The sequence below is a fragment of the Callorhinchus milii genome, unplaced genomic scaffold (assembly GCF_018977255.1).
Source record: "Callorhinchus milii isolate IMCB2004 unplaced genomic scaffold, IMCB_Cmil_1.0 Scaffold2, whole genome shotgun sequence".
In the NCBI taxonomy this organism is placed as follows: Eukaryota; Metazoa; Chordata; class Chondrichthyes; order Chimaeriformes; family Callorhinchidae; genus Callorhinchus; species Callorhinchus milii.
In genome coordinates, this window is record NW_024704743.1 from 63,813,393 (window position 1) to 63,828,505 (window position 15,113).

At 39.6% G+C, this 15,113-nt stretch overlaps 1 protein-coding gene and 1 long non-coding RNA gene across 2 annotated transcripts in view; one reads left to right on the top strand and one right to left on the bottom strand.

Annotated features, from left to right (window-relative positions):
* Window positions 1-403: 403 nt before the first annotated feature.
* The window catches only part of mocos (molybdenum cofactor sulfurase), a 155,383-nt gene continuing 140,673 nt past the window's right edge, over window positions 404-15,113 (bottom strand). The window contains exons 12-15 of the mRNA XM_007897447.2: window positions 7,463-7,568; window positions 3,394-3,541; window positions 2,491-2,595; window positions 404-1,315 (exon numbers count right to left, since the gene is read on the bottom strand). Of these exons, the coding sequence (XP_007895638.1) occupies window positions 1,181-1,315; window positions 2,491-2,595; window positions 3,394-3,541; window positions 7,463-7,568 (494 nt within the window). The 3' untranslated portion in view covers window positions 404-1,180. The remainder of the gene's footprint in view (window positions 1,316-2,490; window positions 2,596-3,393; window positions 3,542-7,462; window positions 7,569-15,113) is intronic.
* On the top strand, window positions 5,604-8,401 carry LOC103181182. The gene is made up of 2 exons (XR_488181.2): window positions 5,604-5,659; window positions 8,243-8,401. It is a non-coding gene; the product is annotated as an uncharacterized LOC103181182 (long non-coding RNA).

Below are 15,113 nucleotides of genomic sequence, written 5' to 3' on the forward strand. Positions count from 1 at the left end.
GGTTAAACTCCAACAATACCCCACACTCTGTTCCATTCCAGACCTGGAAATATCTGTGCTTAGGTAGTATGTCTATATGGAACTCTTAAGCATGGTGATCACTTTCCTCACCTGGTTCCTATTGAGAAATGGTCCTAGGAGGTGCTGGACACTTTTTGATATCTCTTCAAGGTGACCATTAATCATCTGTGAATCTTGACAGTGAGTTAGTAGCCTATTCAAAAGTTGGGAGGAGGATTTCTTCCAAAGATACCATTTTAATGGCTTAAAAAAAAGTAATATCCATAAATGAATTAAAACTGGAATGTATTAATTAGTTCCTTTATATTATTGATTTCCATGATTTTGTCATTCCATTCAGTCCTCATCGATATAAGGCAAATTGCACTACAAAACTGTCAGGCACAAGAAACAAATGAAATGACTTTAATCAGATTAGGACAATTATTTCTCACTTGATGTAATCTTATCCACATCTGGGAAAATCCATTTTCTTCTCTTGGTTTCACCAGAAAACAGTGCAAACTTTATGAACAATATATATTACAATATTGATTGCATTTGATTTGGCGCCTATCACATTGTTGAGACATCTCCAAGTGCTGCATAGAATATACTGTAAAGTGAACTGATTATATTTTGAGGGCAAAACACGGCAGACAATTGCGCACAGCAGTTTGCAACAAACAGTCGTGGACTGAGTGACCAAATTATTATTTATTTTTTGAAGGGATTATTAGCCCCGGAAAGCAGTCCTCCAATCCACTAAAAACTGCGTTCCTGCGTTCCTACTTATTGCTAGGTGTGTGGAGTAAGGAAACTTGCCTAAGGTTTTGCCCTGCCTGAGAATTGAACCCAGGTCCTCTCGCTTGTGAGGCAAGTGTGCTAACCACTACACTACAGGTTATTAAGAACAAAGGAATTGCTGGACNAAAAAAGACCAAAGCCCATCTAATTCGCCTTCTACCATCCTAGAAGTTGTATGCTACAATAATGGAAAGGTTCATTATATCAGTATTTTTATCAAGGTTAACAAAATTATAACTGCAATTAATAATGGATTTTAAAGGCTTGAAGGACCAAATTTGAAACCATATCTATTTCTATTTTAATAGTGTCTCAGAGCCCTTACACACTTGTAGAAGCCATTCAGATCACTTCTAGATCATTGATGAGGATATTAATGTCCAGCAGAAGGTGTAGCAGGTTTTTCTTCTCCTTTTTTCACAAAGGAAACCAAAGATCCTACAGACAACACTCTGCAGTACTCTGACATTCCTGGTGTTTGATGAATCAGGTACGCCCCAAAGGTTACCTGTAAAGAAACTGCAGTTAGTTAAAAGGTCACAGATTATTTAATTGTTGCTGTGAAAAATGCTTTTCTTTTCGGGTCGGAGCAGGAGGAGGTAAGTGGGCTCTCCTTGGATCTGAACTGATGATAGCTCACGGAGCCTGGTGCAGGAAAGGAAACAATATTTTGGAAATGGGGTAAAGCATGGAGGTAGGGTTTAATTGTCCTAACTGTCGATACCAATTCAATTCTATTGAAGAGCCATATTCTTCTATTAAGAGATTACAAGATCTGTAATTAAGTTTTTTATTTTGTTTCTTCCACTCTTTCCATTAATTTCCTTTTAAATATCTTTTTGAACATTCCTTTTTACATTTTGCACAACTTTCATATCATGTGTTATTGAGCTCAATGTGACCAAACACCACCAAGAGGCAGGAATGGGCTCTTCAATAGAATTGATATTGTCTATCATGACAGCGCCATCCAGTAGTTTGGATCTGGTATTACAATAACAATTCCTATTTATATAGTGCCTTTCACATTAGGAAACATCTTGAAGTGCTTGAATAATGCACGAAGCAGGGAAATTAGAGATTTAATGGCACTGATCCGAAAGGCACAGTTGAAAACAGCTACTTAAAGATAGCGGTTTGGTTTTGGAAGAGCATTCAAAAGTAGGGTTGCTACCTGGCCAGTTTTTAATGAACCAGGTATGGGGCATACCAAGATGCACGCGTACCCCTTTCTCTTCTCCCCAACCCGACCTGCCCACTTATGCATTGCAATCACTGCCTTTGCCAAGATGCGCCCGCTCACTCTCTAGAGCTCCATTTTTAGAGCCCCCGTGACTCCTCCCTTTAAGGCACATCAAGACCTAACTCTTTGACCATCCTTTTCGTCCTCTTTTCTCACCCGACCTTCCTTGGCTCCCACCCCCAGTTTGGGTGCCCAGCCAGTAGTTTGAGCACTTTGAGATATCCTTAGAAAATGAAAGGGGCGCTGTGTAAATGTTATGTTTCTGGAACTTCTAACAATGCATCACATCCCCAGCACTGCATTGGAGTGTCAGCTTAGGCTATATAAGTTCAAAGTTACAATGGTGGGCTTGAACTCACAACCACCTGACTCAAGCGAGACTACCAGATGAGCCAGCCTGATGCACTGAAATGCAAGACTACAACTAGAACCAGTCATACCTTTCTATCACGGCACAAAGCTAGAGTCTGTAGGGGTTCATTACTTCTTTTTCCATTCACTTGATCGATGCAAATCATTTGACATCTGCTACATTGCCCCACCACCTGCAAAGTAAATATATTTTTTATGATTATCTTCCAAAAGCCACCTGCCTCTCAAATCCCTTTATAATTGGTTATGTCTTTCAAATTTTTAAAACGATGAATGAGTATTCAAATGTAGCCTTTCTAAAACAATATTTTGTCTGGATCAACGAACGATTCTGTGCTTATTTGGGTATAAGATGGGCAACTCAAAAGAAAATCAATTGGAAAGACAAACAAAAAAGAATTGAATCTATAGCAGCCTGGCCATGTCCAATCAGAATGTTTCTTATCCCTGTAATTTGATATAAAAAATATACAGCAATGTTTACCGTTTTGTCTGTTTGCAGAGCCTAATTTATTCAAAGTGTACCAGAGCTCTTTATGCCTTTTTGGATATCGTCCTCCTGACGTGAAAGGGGCTATACAAATGTAATTTTGCTGCTGCTGCTGTTGATATAATAAACCCTTTCTTGATTGTCTCCTAATTTTCAGTGATGAATTACAAACCCTCTAACCAATACATTAGCAATGCTAAAATTACAGCACTCGGGACACATATTCCAAAGCAGAAATGCTTACCATGTCAACATAATGCATTAGCTCAGCCTCTCCAAATGTACAATCTGTATATAAACTGGTTCAAATTCTTAAAATATAAAAAGAGCAAGCTATTTAAGAATAATAAAGATGCATTTACTTTTGTGAAAGAAGCTGTATTATTTAGTTAGGAACCATATATTGTGTAAATACTGCTTTGCAGTTTATCAGAGAGTGATTAAACAATTGTACAATGGTTATGTGAAACACTCAATTCACCTGAAAATATGTACCATCCATAACCACCTCAGCCCAGTCATCTTCTTCATATGGTCTCTTTCCACTTATCACGAGGTTGGCACGAAAACGATGGATTAGCTCTTCAGTTTTTAGTGCTTGAATAGAACTAGAATTACGTGCTCCATCTCTACATTAAACACAGATCAATTATATTGAATAATGACTGGGAAACAAATAACGTTTGCTCCATACACTTTGTTCATTGTGTTTTTAAGACTTTTAAAACAGAATAGGTGCTGAGAATTATTCTCGGAAGTTTCACCAAGGCATTTTTATTTGTCAATCAGTTTCTCATGATAGTGAATTCACAATTTTCACACTGTTATAGCCACTTTGAGAAACTGAACTAATATACTGCAGAGAAGATCAAATTCTAGCAACATTCCATGTCTTCTTTAATAATCTGAAAGCAACATTATTAAATTGCAAACTGCATCAGTGATTATTCCAAGAGTTTTATTGTACTTTCATGTTCTGACAAGTAAAGTCTTGCAAACATGCCCCTTTTCACCTTGTGGTACTTTGCGTTTTCACAGAAATGCTTGTGTCACCTCTTTGATCAAGTAGCCAAATAAGTTCATAAAAACTCTTTTGAACACATTGCCAAACCAGCCATAAAAATGTGCTTCAGCATCTAAATAATAATATTCCCTAGGAGTTAATTGAAGCTCTCTTGAATACCTCGCCAATAATTTTGCTGAACTGCTTTTCCATATTACTCCTATTATGAAAGCTATTAAAGACAACAGTGGATGAGTTCTGCCTTGCTTTAATTATGTTGAGAAAATCTGATGAACATCATCTGCTACTAAACTACAAATACAGTAATAGAAAATGATTAGAACTACAACAACAACAAATTACATTTGTTTAGCACCTTTCACGTTGGGAAAATGTCACAAGGTGCTGGACAGTCAAGGATTTGGGCCTAGGACCAGTCAAGGATAAACCTAAGTGAATTTCACCCCAGAACATCAATGGATACAGCCTTTGCCAGCTTTCAACTGTTTTTCACTTTATACTATTCTTGAACACCATTGTGATATATTGGCATGAAATATGCAGCATTTCATCAGGTACTGGATGTGAACATCCAATACATCATGATACACCTATATTCCTATCTTGGAAGCCCGCAAATTTTGAGCCATTTCTATCAGGCCTCCAATCTCTAAAATTATAAATTGGGCTGGGAGAAATTTTGCACTTCTTTTCCAGATAATGGCCTAAAAATAAACATAAAACTAATAAAATACTAAAAAAATTAAGGCAAAGAGCCAGGCTTGTGGCTAGAATTTAAAAAATAAAACTTAGATTGTTTTTAAAAATATGCCGCTGATCCAAGACCGAACAAGCCAGCAGGGAAAAAACATTTGGAGGGGCATTCAGCTCCAACTAAACATTAAATACTGTAGTAGACACAAAGGATCATAGATTCCATCTGTGTAATAATTAACATCATTGAGTGATAATCATCTATCACTGTCCATAAATTTCCCCCATAGGTGTTGCAGAAACATAGCATCTTATGTAACATGAAACACTCGGTCACTAAAAATAATTTGTACACATTAAATACTGTAGATTTAATCTCAACTACTAATTTAGAAATAATTTCTACCAAAGATTTTATATTCAAGTGAAACAATATTCAACAATTTCCTATCATTTAAAATGATAATCAGTGTAGTTTAGTGGTTAGAGCACTTGCTTCGCAAGTGAGTGGATCTGGCAGGGCGAAATATTGGGCAAGTTTCCGTACTCTACACACCTCTGTTTACCTAGCAGTAAGTATGAACCCGGTTGTTAGTTGATTGGCAGATCGCTTTTCCAGGGGTAATAATCCCTTCAAAAAAAAATGTGGTCGCTCAATCCATGACTGTTTGTGGAACACTGCTGTCCGCAATTAGCTGCTGAGTTTCGCCCGCAAAATACACAGTCAATTCACTTTACGGTATACTCTGTGAAGTGCTTTGAGACGTCTTCAAGACGTCATAATCAAATATCAAATGCAAGGATTATATACACAGCTTCAAAAATGTACATTTAACATAAAATTAGAACCTATTCTGAAGTGACAAGTATTAAACTAAAATTAGCACTGTCAAAGTTTAATCTATTGATCTGTATCTCAATTTCTGTTTTGTGTTTGCTAGATATCGTTAGGCAAGAACTCAATATAAACAAGAGTGGTCGAAAATGTTGCGACGTTGAGAATGTCAATTTACAATGAGAAAACACCGTTGTAAGGCCATCTTGTGAAATACACTTTATACAATTTAAATAGAATTTCATGACAATGATTTTATGGTCTATTGGTGATATTCTGTATAAAACATGAACTCTTAAAAAATACTTTATGTCATACCTGGATATAAAATACACATAATCATTACTACTTGACAATAAAGGTGCTGTACCATTTTACCAGATGTTTAATATGATACACATGGTGCAAAACTCTGGAACTCAGAGTGGCCTCTGAGGTTGTCCATACCTGTGGACCTACAGCGGGGTCACTAGATAACAATCACACATTAGAAGCATGACAGATTTGCTACCTTCCTAATCCGAGCAGCTCAAGGCAGTTGTAGATCCTTTAATATTAGTGTTGGCCTGGTGGGTATCAGGAAACTCAGCATATCCCAGGAATGCAATATGGGACCTCCCCAATCTATACAACTCAGCTACACACTGAAGAAACTCACTGAACCATTAGGGAGCCATCCTTGGGTTTTTAAATTTAAACGTGTTCACTTTCATTCTGCTTTTGTGATCTAAGTCACGTATTCTGCATATGGAGTGAATAGACAGGAAGTGGCTTCCTCCTGAATCCATTTCAATACTGAGCCTGAAGAAGCAAGGTTTGCTCTATTGAACTTTTGGCTCACACATGGAAGGATATCAGCTTTTCCTTTTGTTGTTTACTAAAATACTGGACTCCCAGTAACTGGCAGTCGAGGGTGAGGCTTAAATCCAACACCAACTTGGTCCTTCCCAATTGCCTCCGGGGAATTCTGTTGCAATGGGACTTATTCTAACTGCAGATGATGTTTTAATCTTTCTTATAACATTGTGAAAGCTGGATTTTTCCCTACAGGACTCAACTTTATGATAAGTTGCATTTAAATTCATTGGCCTGTTTTGACTCTAAATATTACTTCTATGGATTCAGTATCAATATTTAGCTGCATGATTCTATAGAAGCAAAAACATTTAAAATGTTCTGCCAAGTCCACCATCTGCTGCCATACAGAAAGAAACACAAGTCCAGCTGCCCAGTGATACTACCATTGGGCAGTGCATGTCAGCTTTATCACTGTTGTGTGAGAGAAGGCAGTGAAAGTTTCATCACATCATGCAAGACATTTGTTATCATTGTATGTTGACGTTTTTGTATCTAATAGGATTTGTTGAAAAGTAAGCATCCACATCAGTTACCAAACCAAAACCAAATCATACCATTGCTAATTTAAAGGCGAGTAAACATAAATATGCTTTGCTTTGAACCCCATTTAAAATAGATCGCAGGGATTTTGTGTTTCAGCCTGGTTGTGAGGCTGCTGGTTACCATCAGGATTCCCTGTTAGAGATTCTGATTAGTGAATCTTGTTGCAAATCACTATTTTTAGACCTCAATGAAACACTTAGAAAGGGAAACCTCTGGATCAAGAGGTGTGATTATGTGGTGAAAGGAAACAAAATTACCTCAAAGAGATTAACAGTTGTTAGGTTAATAGCAAGATGCTTATCATTTCAGAAGATAAAGAAAGCCGTTTACTTCAAATTACTGCTTATTTTGATCAATAACGTGAGAAAATGTGTGAAATTTAAGACAATTTTTCTAACAAATTCTCTTCCTCATTAAAAATTAACTTGCTTAAAACCATTCCAATAGATGTGCAATGATTATTTCTTCACATGAAAATTACAGGTGATATTGACTTGGTGTCATATTTCAAGTGTCGTTTGCAATTTTTTTTCGATTATACATGAGACTACTTATACAACATTGCTTCAAAATCCAATTTGACTGAATCTTTCCTACCTGTTTACTATCTGCTCCTTGAGATGGTTTATACTCGCTCTGTTTATGAGAAGATACTGGGCTTCATTCACCAGTGACAGGGTATGTGTTTGGGTCAAACCCTGGCCTTAAACCAAAAATTAAAAATAAATTTATTATTGCATATGTAGAACAGCAGCAACAACAATTTGCATTTATATAAGAACTTTAACATTGGAGATCATTGGAGACCTAGTAGTACCTTGAGCAGGGGGTGAGATAGGGATTGAGTGAGAGGCCACTCAAGATCCTAAAAGAGATAAGGTTTTAGATGGATTTTGAAAGTAGAGAGAGAAGGAATTTGATGGAGGGAATTGGAGAGAGATTTACTGTATCTGTGACTCTCTTTCCAATTCCCTCCATTGCATTCCTCTCACATTCTTTCCACTATCTGTAACCGGTGGAGATGTAGAAGGTGGGAAACATGAATTGGCAGAGCGGAAGTTGGGGTCGGGAGTAGAGCCACAGTTTGATAAAGAAACAAAATGGGCAATGTGGTTGAGGTAGATGTAGCTCGAAAAAGGATCATAAGTAAAATCTATATTAATAATGTAAGGTTATATTAGTTTGACTATTATTGCAAACTAGTAAAGTAATTTTCAAGTAGACATTTTAACAATAAATCATAATAATCCTTGCATTTTGATATAGTGCTTTATCACATCATCAAAACATCTGAAAGCGCTTCACAGAATACATTGTAAAGTGAATTGACTATTTTGTGGGCGAAATACGTGTTACATGTTGCAAAATCTCTTGCAGGCTATGAGCTAACTAAAACCAGGTATGAGTCAACAATGCAACACACACACAAAGTGAAAGGAATCAAATTGCATACATCTACTGGTTCCTCACCTGGAGACTGCTGGCAACTCATATGTACATTGTGCTTGCAATATTAAAATGCCCTTTAATACCAAACAAATGTTCGGTCTTGTTTTATTATTATCGTACCTTATTTGAAAGTCAGACCTAGAATATATAGTTGTTAAAGGACCCCTAGCATTATTTCAAAGGGCAGGGAGCTCTCCTATTTTCCTCTCTTAGTCAAAAATGCTGAAAAAAACAGATTAACTATAATAAATATAATAATCCTTGATTCCCGGTAGGGCGAAAACTTGGGCAAGTTTTCTTACTCCACATGCCTGATAATAATCCCTCAAGAAAAAAAACAATAATAAATTGGTCATTTCAGTCCACGACTGTTTGTGGGACACTGCTGTGTGTGATTGGCTGCCGCATTTTGCTCACAAATATACAGTCAATTCACTTTACAGTATATTCTGTGAAGAGATTTGAGACGTCTAGAAGACGTGAAAAGCACTATATCAAGTGCAAGGATTATTATTTGATATAGCCCCTTATCACATCTTCAAGACGTTCGAGGAATGCTGTGATTTACGATATTGCTTGGTATGTTTATCATTTCCAATAACCTTAAGAGTTGGTTTACCACATTTTCGGAGTCTGAGGCTACCTGTGATACTGAACACTCCTATTCCAAAGATGTTCACCCACATCAATATCCAAAGGCCACACTACCAAAGTCACAGCCATTTGCAATCTGAGGCAGACGACAGCTACTTCAATCTACAGTAAAATTCAGTGCCACGTAATAATAATAATCCTTGCATTTGATATAGCGCTTTTCACGTCTTCTAGATGTCCCAAAGCGCTTCACAGAATATACTGTAAAGTGAATTGACTGTATATTTGTGGGTGAACGTGGCCGCCAATTGCGCACAGCAATGTCCCACAAACAGTCGTGGATTGAAAATGACGAATTTATTATTGTTTTGTGTTTTGGAGGGATTATTATTAGGCTCTGTGTGGAGTAAGGAAACTTGCCCAAGGTTTCGCTCTGCCTGGAATTGAACTCAGGTCTCTCGCTTGCAAACCGAGTGCTCTAACCACTGAGCCACAGGACTCCACAACCAATAGGACACTTTTTATAACAGTATATTAACAGAACTCAGAAAAAACATGGTTACACAATACTGTAATGAGGAAGTGGGGCTGGCTAGTTGAGGCCATGGGAGGGGGTGGGGGAGTCAGTCAGAGTGGGAGCATGTTGTCTAGTCAGTCTGGGAACAGAGTTGCAATGTAGAGGTGAGTGAGGATTGTGATTCTGTGAGGTATAGCGGGCTGAGCAGGGGACGAGTTGGCGTGATTTGGCCTATCAGCTGCCAGTCCATTTCCCTCGCCATACCGCAGATGTCAAGGATCATCCAGATCCTTCGAGTATGTGAGACCTGTTTAATGGATATGGGCTTAAGACAGGGTGGTCCAACTTTTTGGTTGCTGAGGGCCGGATGCCGCATTTGAGAAACATCCGCAGGCCACATAAGCAATATTTTTCTGTTTCCCTTTCAGAAACCTAACATAACATTTACACAATGCCTTTTTTATGTTGGAAGGATCTCTCAAAGCGCTCAATACTGCCAGCTGGGCACCTGAGCTGGAACTGGGAGCTGAGGGCAGTCCGTCGGGAGGTGAAAAGAGGACCGGTCAAAGAGTTAGGTATTGATCTTCCTTGAAAGAGGAGAGGGGAGGGAGGAAACGAGTCAGAGGGACTCCAGGAATGGAGTTCAAGAGAATGGGGGCAAAATTGTGATAGTGAGGCAGTTGGGGTGGAGGGGGGGGGGTGGAGGACAAGCCAGTGTTTGCTGGGCAAAGGGATGGCTGGGTGGGGAGATCACAGAGGTAGGGTGGGGAGGGAGGATGAAGTTTTTCACTGGAGAAAGAGGGAGCTTTCTGTGAGGAAATGGCACGGCATGGTGTCTATTCTCGGATCCCCCACACGATGGCCAAAGGAGGCTCCGATCGTCTGTCCTGATAGTGAACCATGAAACGCTGAACTCGTTTCCCCTCTCTCTCCCTCTCCCACACTCTCTCTCTCATACACTCTCATTCACTCCCTCACATACATTCTTTCTCAATTACTCTTAATTATGTGGAGTCCTGTTAGCTCAGTAGTTCAAGCACTCGTCTCACAAGCGAAAGGACCTGGGTTTGATTCCGGGCAGGGGCGAAACGTTGGGCAAGTCTTCTTACTCCATACGCAAGTTTACACAGCAGTAAATTGGAACCCGGTTGTTAGTTGATTGGCGGATTGCTTTTCCGGGGGTAATAACCCCTTAAAAACAAAATAATAATTTGATCACTCAATCTACCACTGTTTGTGGGACACTGCTGTGCGCAATTGGCTGCTGCATTTCGTCCATAAAATATACAGTCAATTCACTTTACATTCTATTCTGTGAAGTGCTTTGAGACGTCTAGAACAACAAGATTACATTTGTATAGAAGATGTAATAAGGCGCCATATCAAATGCAAGGATTATTATTCTCTTTATCCTCCCTCACACACACTCTTCTCCTTTCTCACACATGCTCTCAATTACTCTCTCACTGCCACTCTCTCATACCCTCCCTTCTCTCTACCCCCACTCCCCCACCTCAATCACTCTCTCAATCACCCTCTCTCTGTCTTTCAATCAGCCACATGGCTCACTATCTGCCAGCGGGAATGGACTCTCCCGGCTCACTATCTGGCAGTGGGAGGAGCCGGGAGTGAGTAAGAAGACCTGCTACCTTCTCCTCAGCTTGAGAGTGGCTCACTGAGCTGTGGGGAGTGGAAATAATGCTGCCAATTACTGCAGGCTGTCATGGAGCCCCTCTGAGGGGAAAGAAATTGAATCTCCTTACCAACCACGTCCTCCCAACTGCCGGCTCCTGCTGCTACCATGAGAGGACAGTTAGCCGGGAAGCGGGGAGCAGGTGGGCCAGATGAAATCTTTCCCCGGGTACTGCATGTGGTCCACCAGTTGGATCATCCTGGCTTCAGCTGTTTAAGAGCCGTTCCCACATCCAGGAAGGCATGTTTTAGCGGGTCAGAGTTTGTTTTTGTGTGTCCAGTTGATCAAAATTAATAACCCTAGCTTTTGATGTTGTGCATAATCATCTCATCAAAATATACGAAATTTACTGTAAAGTGTAATGACTGTATATTTGTGGGGAAATGCAGCAACCAATTTGTGCCCAGCATTATCCCACAAACAGCCATGAAGAGAAAGACCAATTTTATCTAGGGGATTGTTGGCCAGGATGCTGAGAGAAACTCCATTCTCTTTTCGGATAGTATCATGGGATCTTTAACGTCTATCTGAACTGGCAGATGGGACTTCAGGTTAATGTCTCATCTGAAGGATGGCACCCGTAACAATGCAACACACTCCAACACTGTACTGCAGAGCCAGACTAGACTATAGGCTCAAAGTGGGATTCAATTGATGAAGAACCATGAACCAAGAGAATAATGTTACAGGATCTCAAATGGCCTACTTATCTTCTCTGCTTTTTTGTTCTAAAACCTGACTTCTCTGGAACTCAATGAATTGCATATGCAGACTACTGTATTGTTTTTTTTAAAAAAAGATTTGTTTCCTCCAAAACCTTTTTTGAGACATAGCAAAACAAGGAGAAACAGTTAGATGAGTCAAAGTACCATGCAACCTGAACATTGTATCAAATTCAGTGAAGTGTTTGGGAGCTAGAAAATATGAAGAACTCATGAATTGGAAATAGCTTTTGTACTTTGAAATTCAGTGATAAATTGACTATAACATGAAAGGTTGTTTCACTGGTACTTTGCACTTAGCTACTCATTTCCAAGCAATCCTCCAGTACGGTGAAGATGTCTATGTGAGTCACTAATAGAGATTCTATGATGTCATAAATATAGATTTAAAAGGAGCCGCATCCGCTCTTCACAAACTAATTGCCAATTTCAGGTCCATTTTGTAAAAAAATAATCTAATTTTTAGAGTTGATAAAATGTGAAAGCAAAGGAGTGCAATTAATAGCAGATTATATGGGTGAGATGAGACCAGTGGCGATATGGTAAGTGGCAGTGACTTATGAAGGGCTTTGCAAGTCACACTTTAAAAAAGATCAATCACAGTGTATTATTATACAGTATTATCAGTGTATTATTATACAGAATAATGGACAAGGCAGCAAGGAAGGCAGAGTTTGGAAGACACCGGAGTAGAGCTAAGCTTGTCTAGAAACATTATGCAAACTCTGAACATGTGTTAGTGCCTAGCAGCTATATTTTATATCAACCTGGATGCCAAGGACAACCCGAGGCTCCTCTTTTCTACCACAAACTAGCTCCTCCGTCCACCTTCCCATGCCTCTCCCATCCTCTCCTCCACTTGAAATGCAAAGAGATGATGGTCTTCCTTGACTCCAAAGTCCAGGGGATCCACTCTGCTGCCTCAGTCCTTTCTACTGACACCCTCCCCTCTGCCTCACACCCATCCTCCCTCCATACTTTTGACTCTGTTTCCCCTCTGATCTCACCTCCTCATTTCCCAAATGAAACCCATGACCCCATTCTTATCCCTCTCCTTATCTCCCAGCTCCATCTACTTTCCCCCCAATAAACAGACATAATCAACTTCTCTCTGTCCACTGACAATGTACCTACCCCTTTAAAAAACAGCCATCATCACACCCACCCTAAAAAAAACCTTTCCTTGAACCGTCTATGTTCTCTATAATAATAATAATAATCCTTGCATTTGATATAGCGCTTTTCACGTCGGGAGGACGTCCCAAAGCGCTTCACAGAACACACTGTAAAGTGAATTGACTGTATATTTGTGGGCGAACGCGGCAGCCAATTGCGCACAGCAATGTCCCACAAACAGTCGTGGATTGAAAATGACCAATTTATTATTATTGTTTTTGGTTTTGGAGGGATTATTATTAGGTGTGTGGAGTAAGGAAACTTGCCCAAGGTTTCGCTCTGCCTGGAATTGAACTCAGGTCTCTCGCTTGCAAAGCGAGTGCTCTAACCACTGAGCTACAGGACTTCCACATGAAGTATTCCTGTTTCAAAGAAATAAAGCAAATAACTGCCACATTGCTTAGCAAAAGTGTGGGAATAATAGTCAAAAGTGGTAGATGTTCCCTTTAAAGTCACTGAACCATTGTAAGAAATGTTAATATTTAATTTACTGGAACGACATTCTCATCCACTGTTCTAACTACTGTTCCATCTCAAACGTTTTTTTTCTCTCCATTGGGCTGGAACAAGTAATTGCTTCCCAGCTTCCCTCCTTCCTCTCCTGGCAATCCCTGCTTGAACCCCTCCAATCTACTTTCCTTTCTACCCTCAGCACAGGAGACAGCTTTGGTCAAAGTTACCAATGACATTCTGACCAGGTTTTTCTCTGTCACATTCTTGTAAATATTGCATTCTACACGGATATATTATGCCTCCACAATTTCTGTAAATTATATCTGTGTAAACTGTATGTTATAAATAAATAATAATAATAATTCTTGACTTTGATATGGATTTCACATTGGGAAGTCATCTCAAAGAGCTTTGCAGAATCTACTGTAAAGTGTGGTGGTGTATATTTTGTAGGCGAACATAAACATATTTTCTATAATCGTAAAGTTTGACAACAACAATAAAATTACATTTGTATAGCGCCTTTCACGTCGGGAGGATGTCCCAAGGTGCTGACAAGAATAACATGCAGGTGAAGAGAGTTTCTCTCCATTGGGCTGAAACAAGTCATTGCTTCCCAGCTTCCCTCCTTGGACAACAAACCTTCAGATAAATTAACTTCATGGAAGTTTGTGGGGCCTGCTGTGTTCAAATTGACTGTTAGAATAATAATATTGATCCTTGCATTTGATATAGCACTTTATCACATCTTCGAGACGTCTAAAAGTGCTTCACAGAATATACTGTAAAGCAAATCGACTGTATATATTTGTGGGCCAAATGCAGCAGCCAATTGCACACAGAAGTGTCCCACAAACAATCGTGGATTGAGTGACAGAATTTATTATTATTATTTTAAGGAATTATTACCACTGGAGAAACGATCCTCCAATCGACTAACAACCGGGTTCCTACTTACTACTTAATAAACAGAGGCGTGTGGAGTAAGGAAACTTGCTCAACATTTCGCCCTGCCGGGAATCAAACCCAGATCTCTCGCCTATCACCTTATTCCATAGACGTCTCATAGAGTTAACAGAATATATTGTAAAGTGATTAAATGAGTTTCTCTCAGTGTCTTGACCAACAAACCTTCACATAAACTACAGGAATTGAACCTGATGCCTAAATTGCGCTTGGGTTCAGAGAGTCTGAGGGAGAGCCCGGGGAGGTTGAGGAGTTCAGACCTGCAGGAAAGAAGACGTTGACGGGAGCCAAAGAGTATGGCTTCCATTTTGCCAACATTCAGCTGCAGGAAATATTTGCTCATCCAGGCCTTGATGTCCGTCAAAGAAGCTGACAGAACATCAGCAGTCTGGGAGTCTCAGATGGAGTAGGAGAAATAGAATTGGGTGTCATCTACATACATGTAGAGGTTGACACCATGTCTGCGGATGACATTGCCGAGAGGGAACATATAGATAAGGAAAGGGGGCCAAGGATGGAGCCTTGGGGTACCCCTCAGGTGGTATCATCACACATGGTGCTCTCAAAGCACTGCGAAGCATTTTGACATTATAGCCATTCTATCAAGGATTATTACTATGTATTTGCTCTTTTAGGATTGAAATATCCTTGATATTACACAACCGTTCCATATTATCA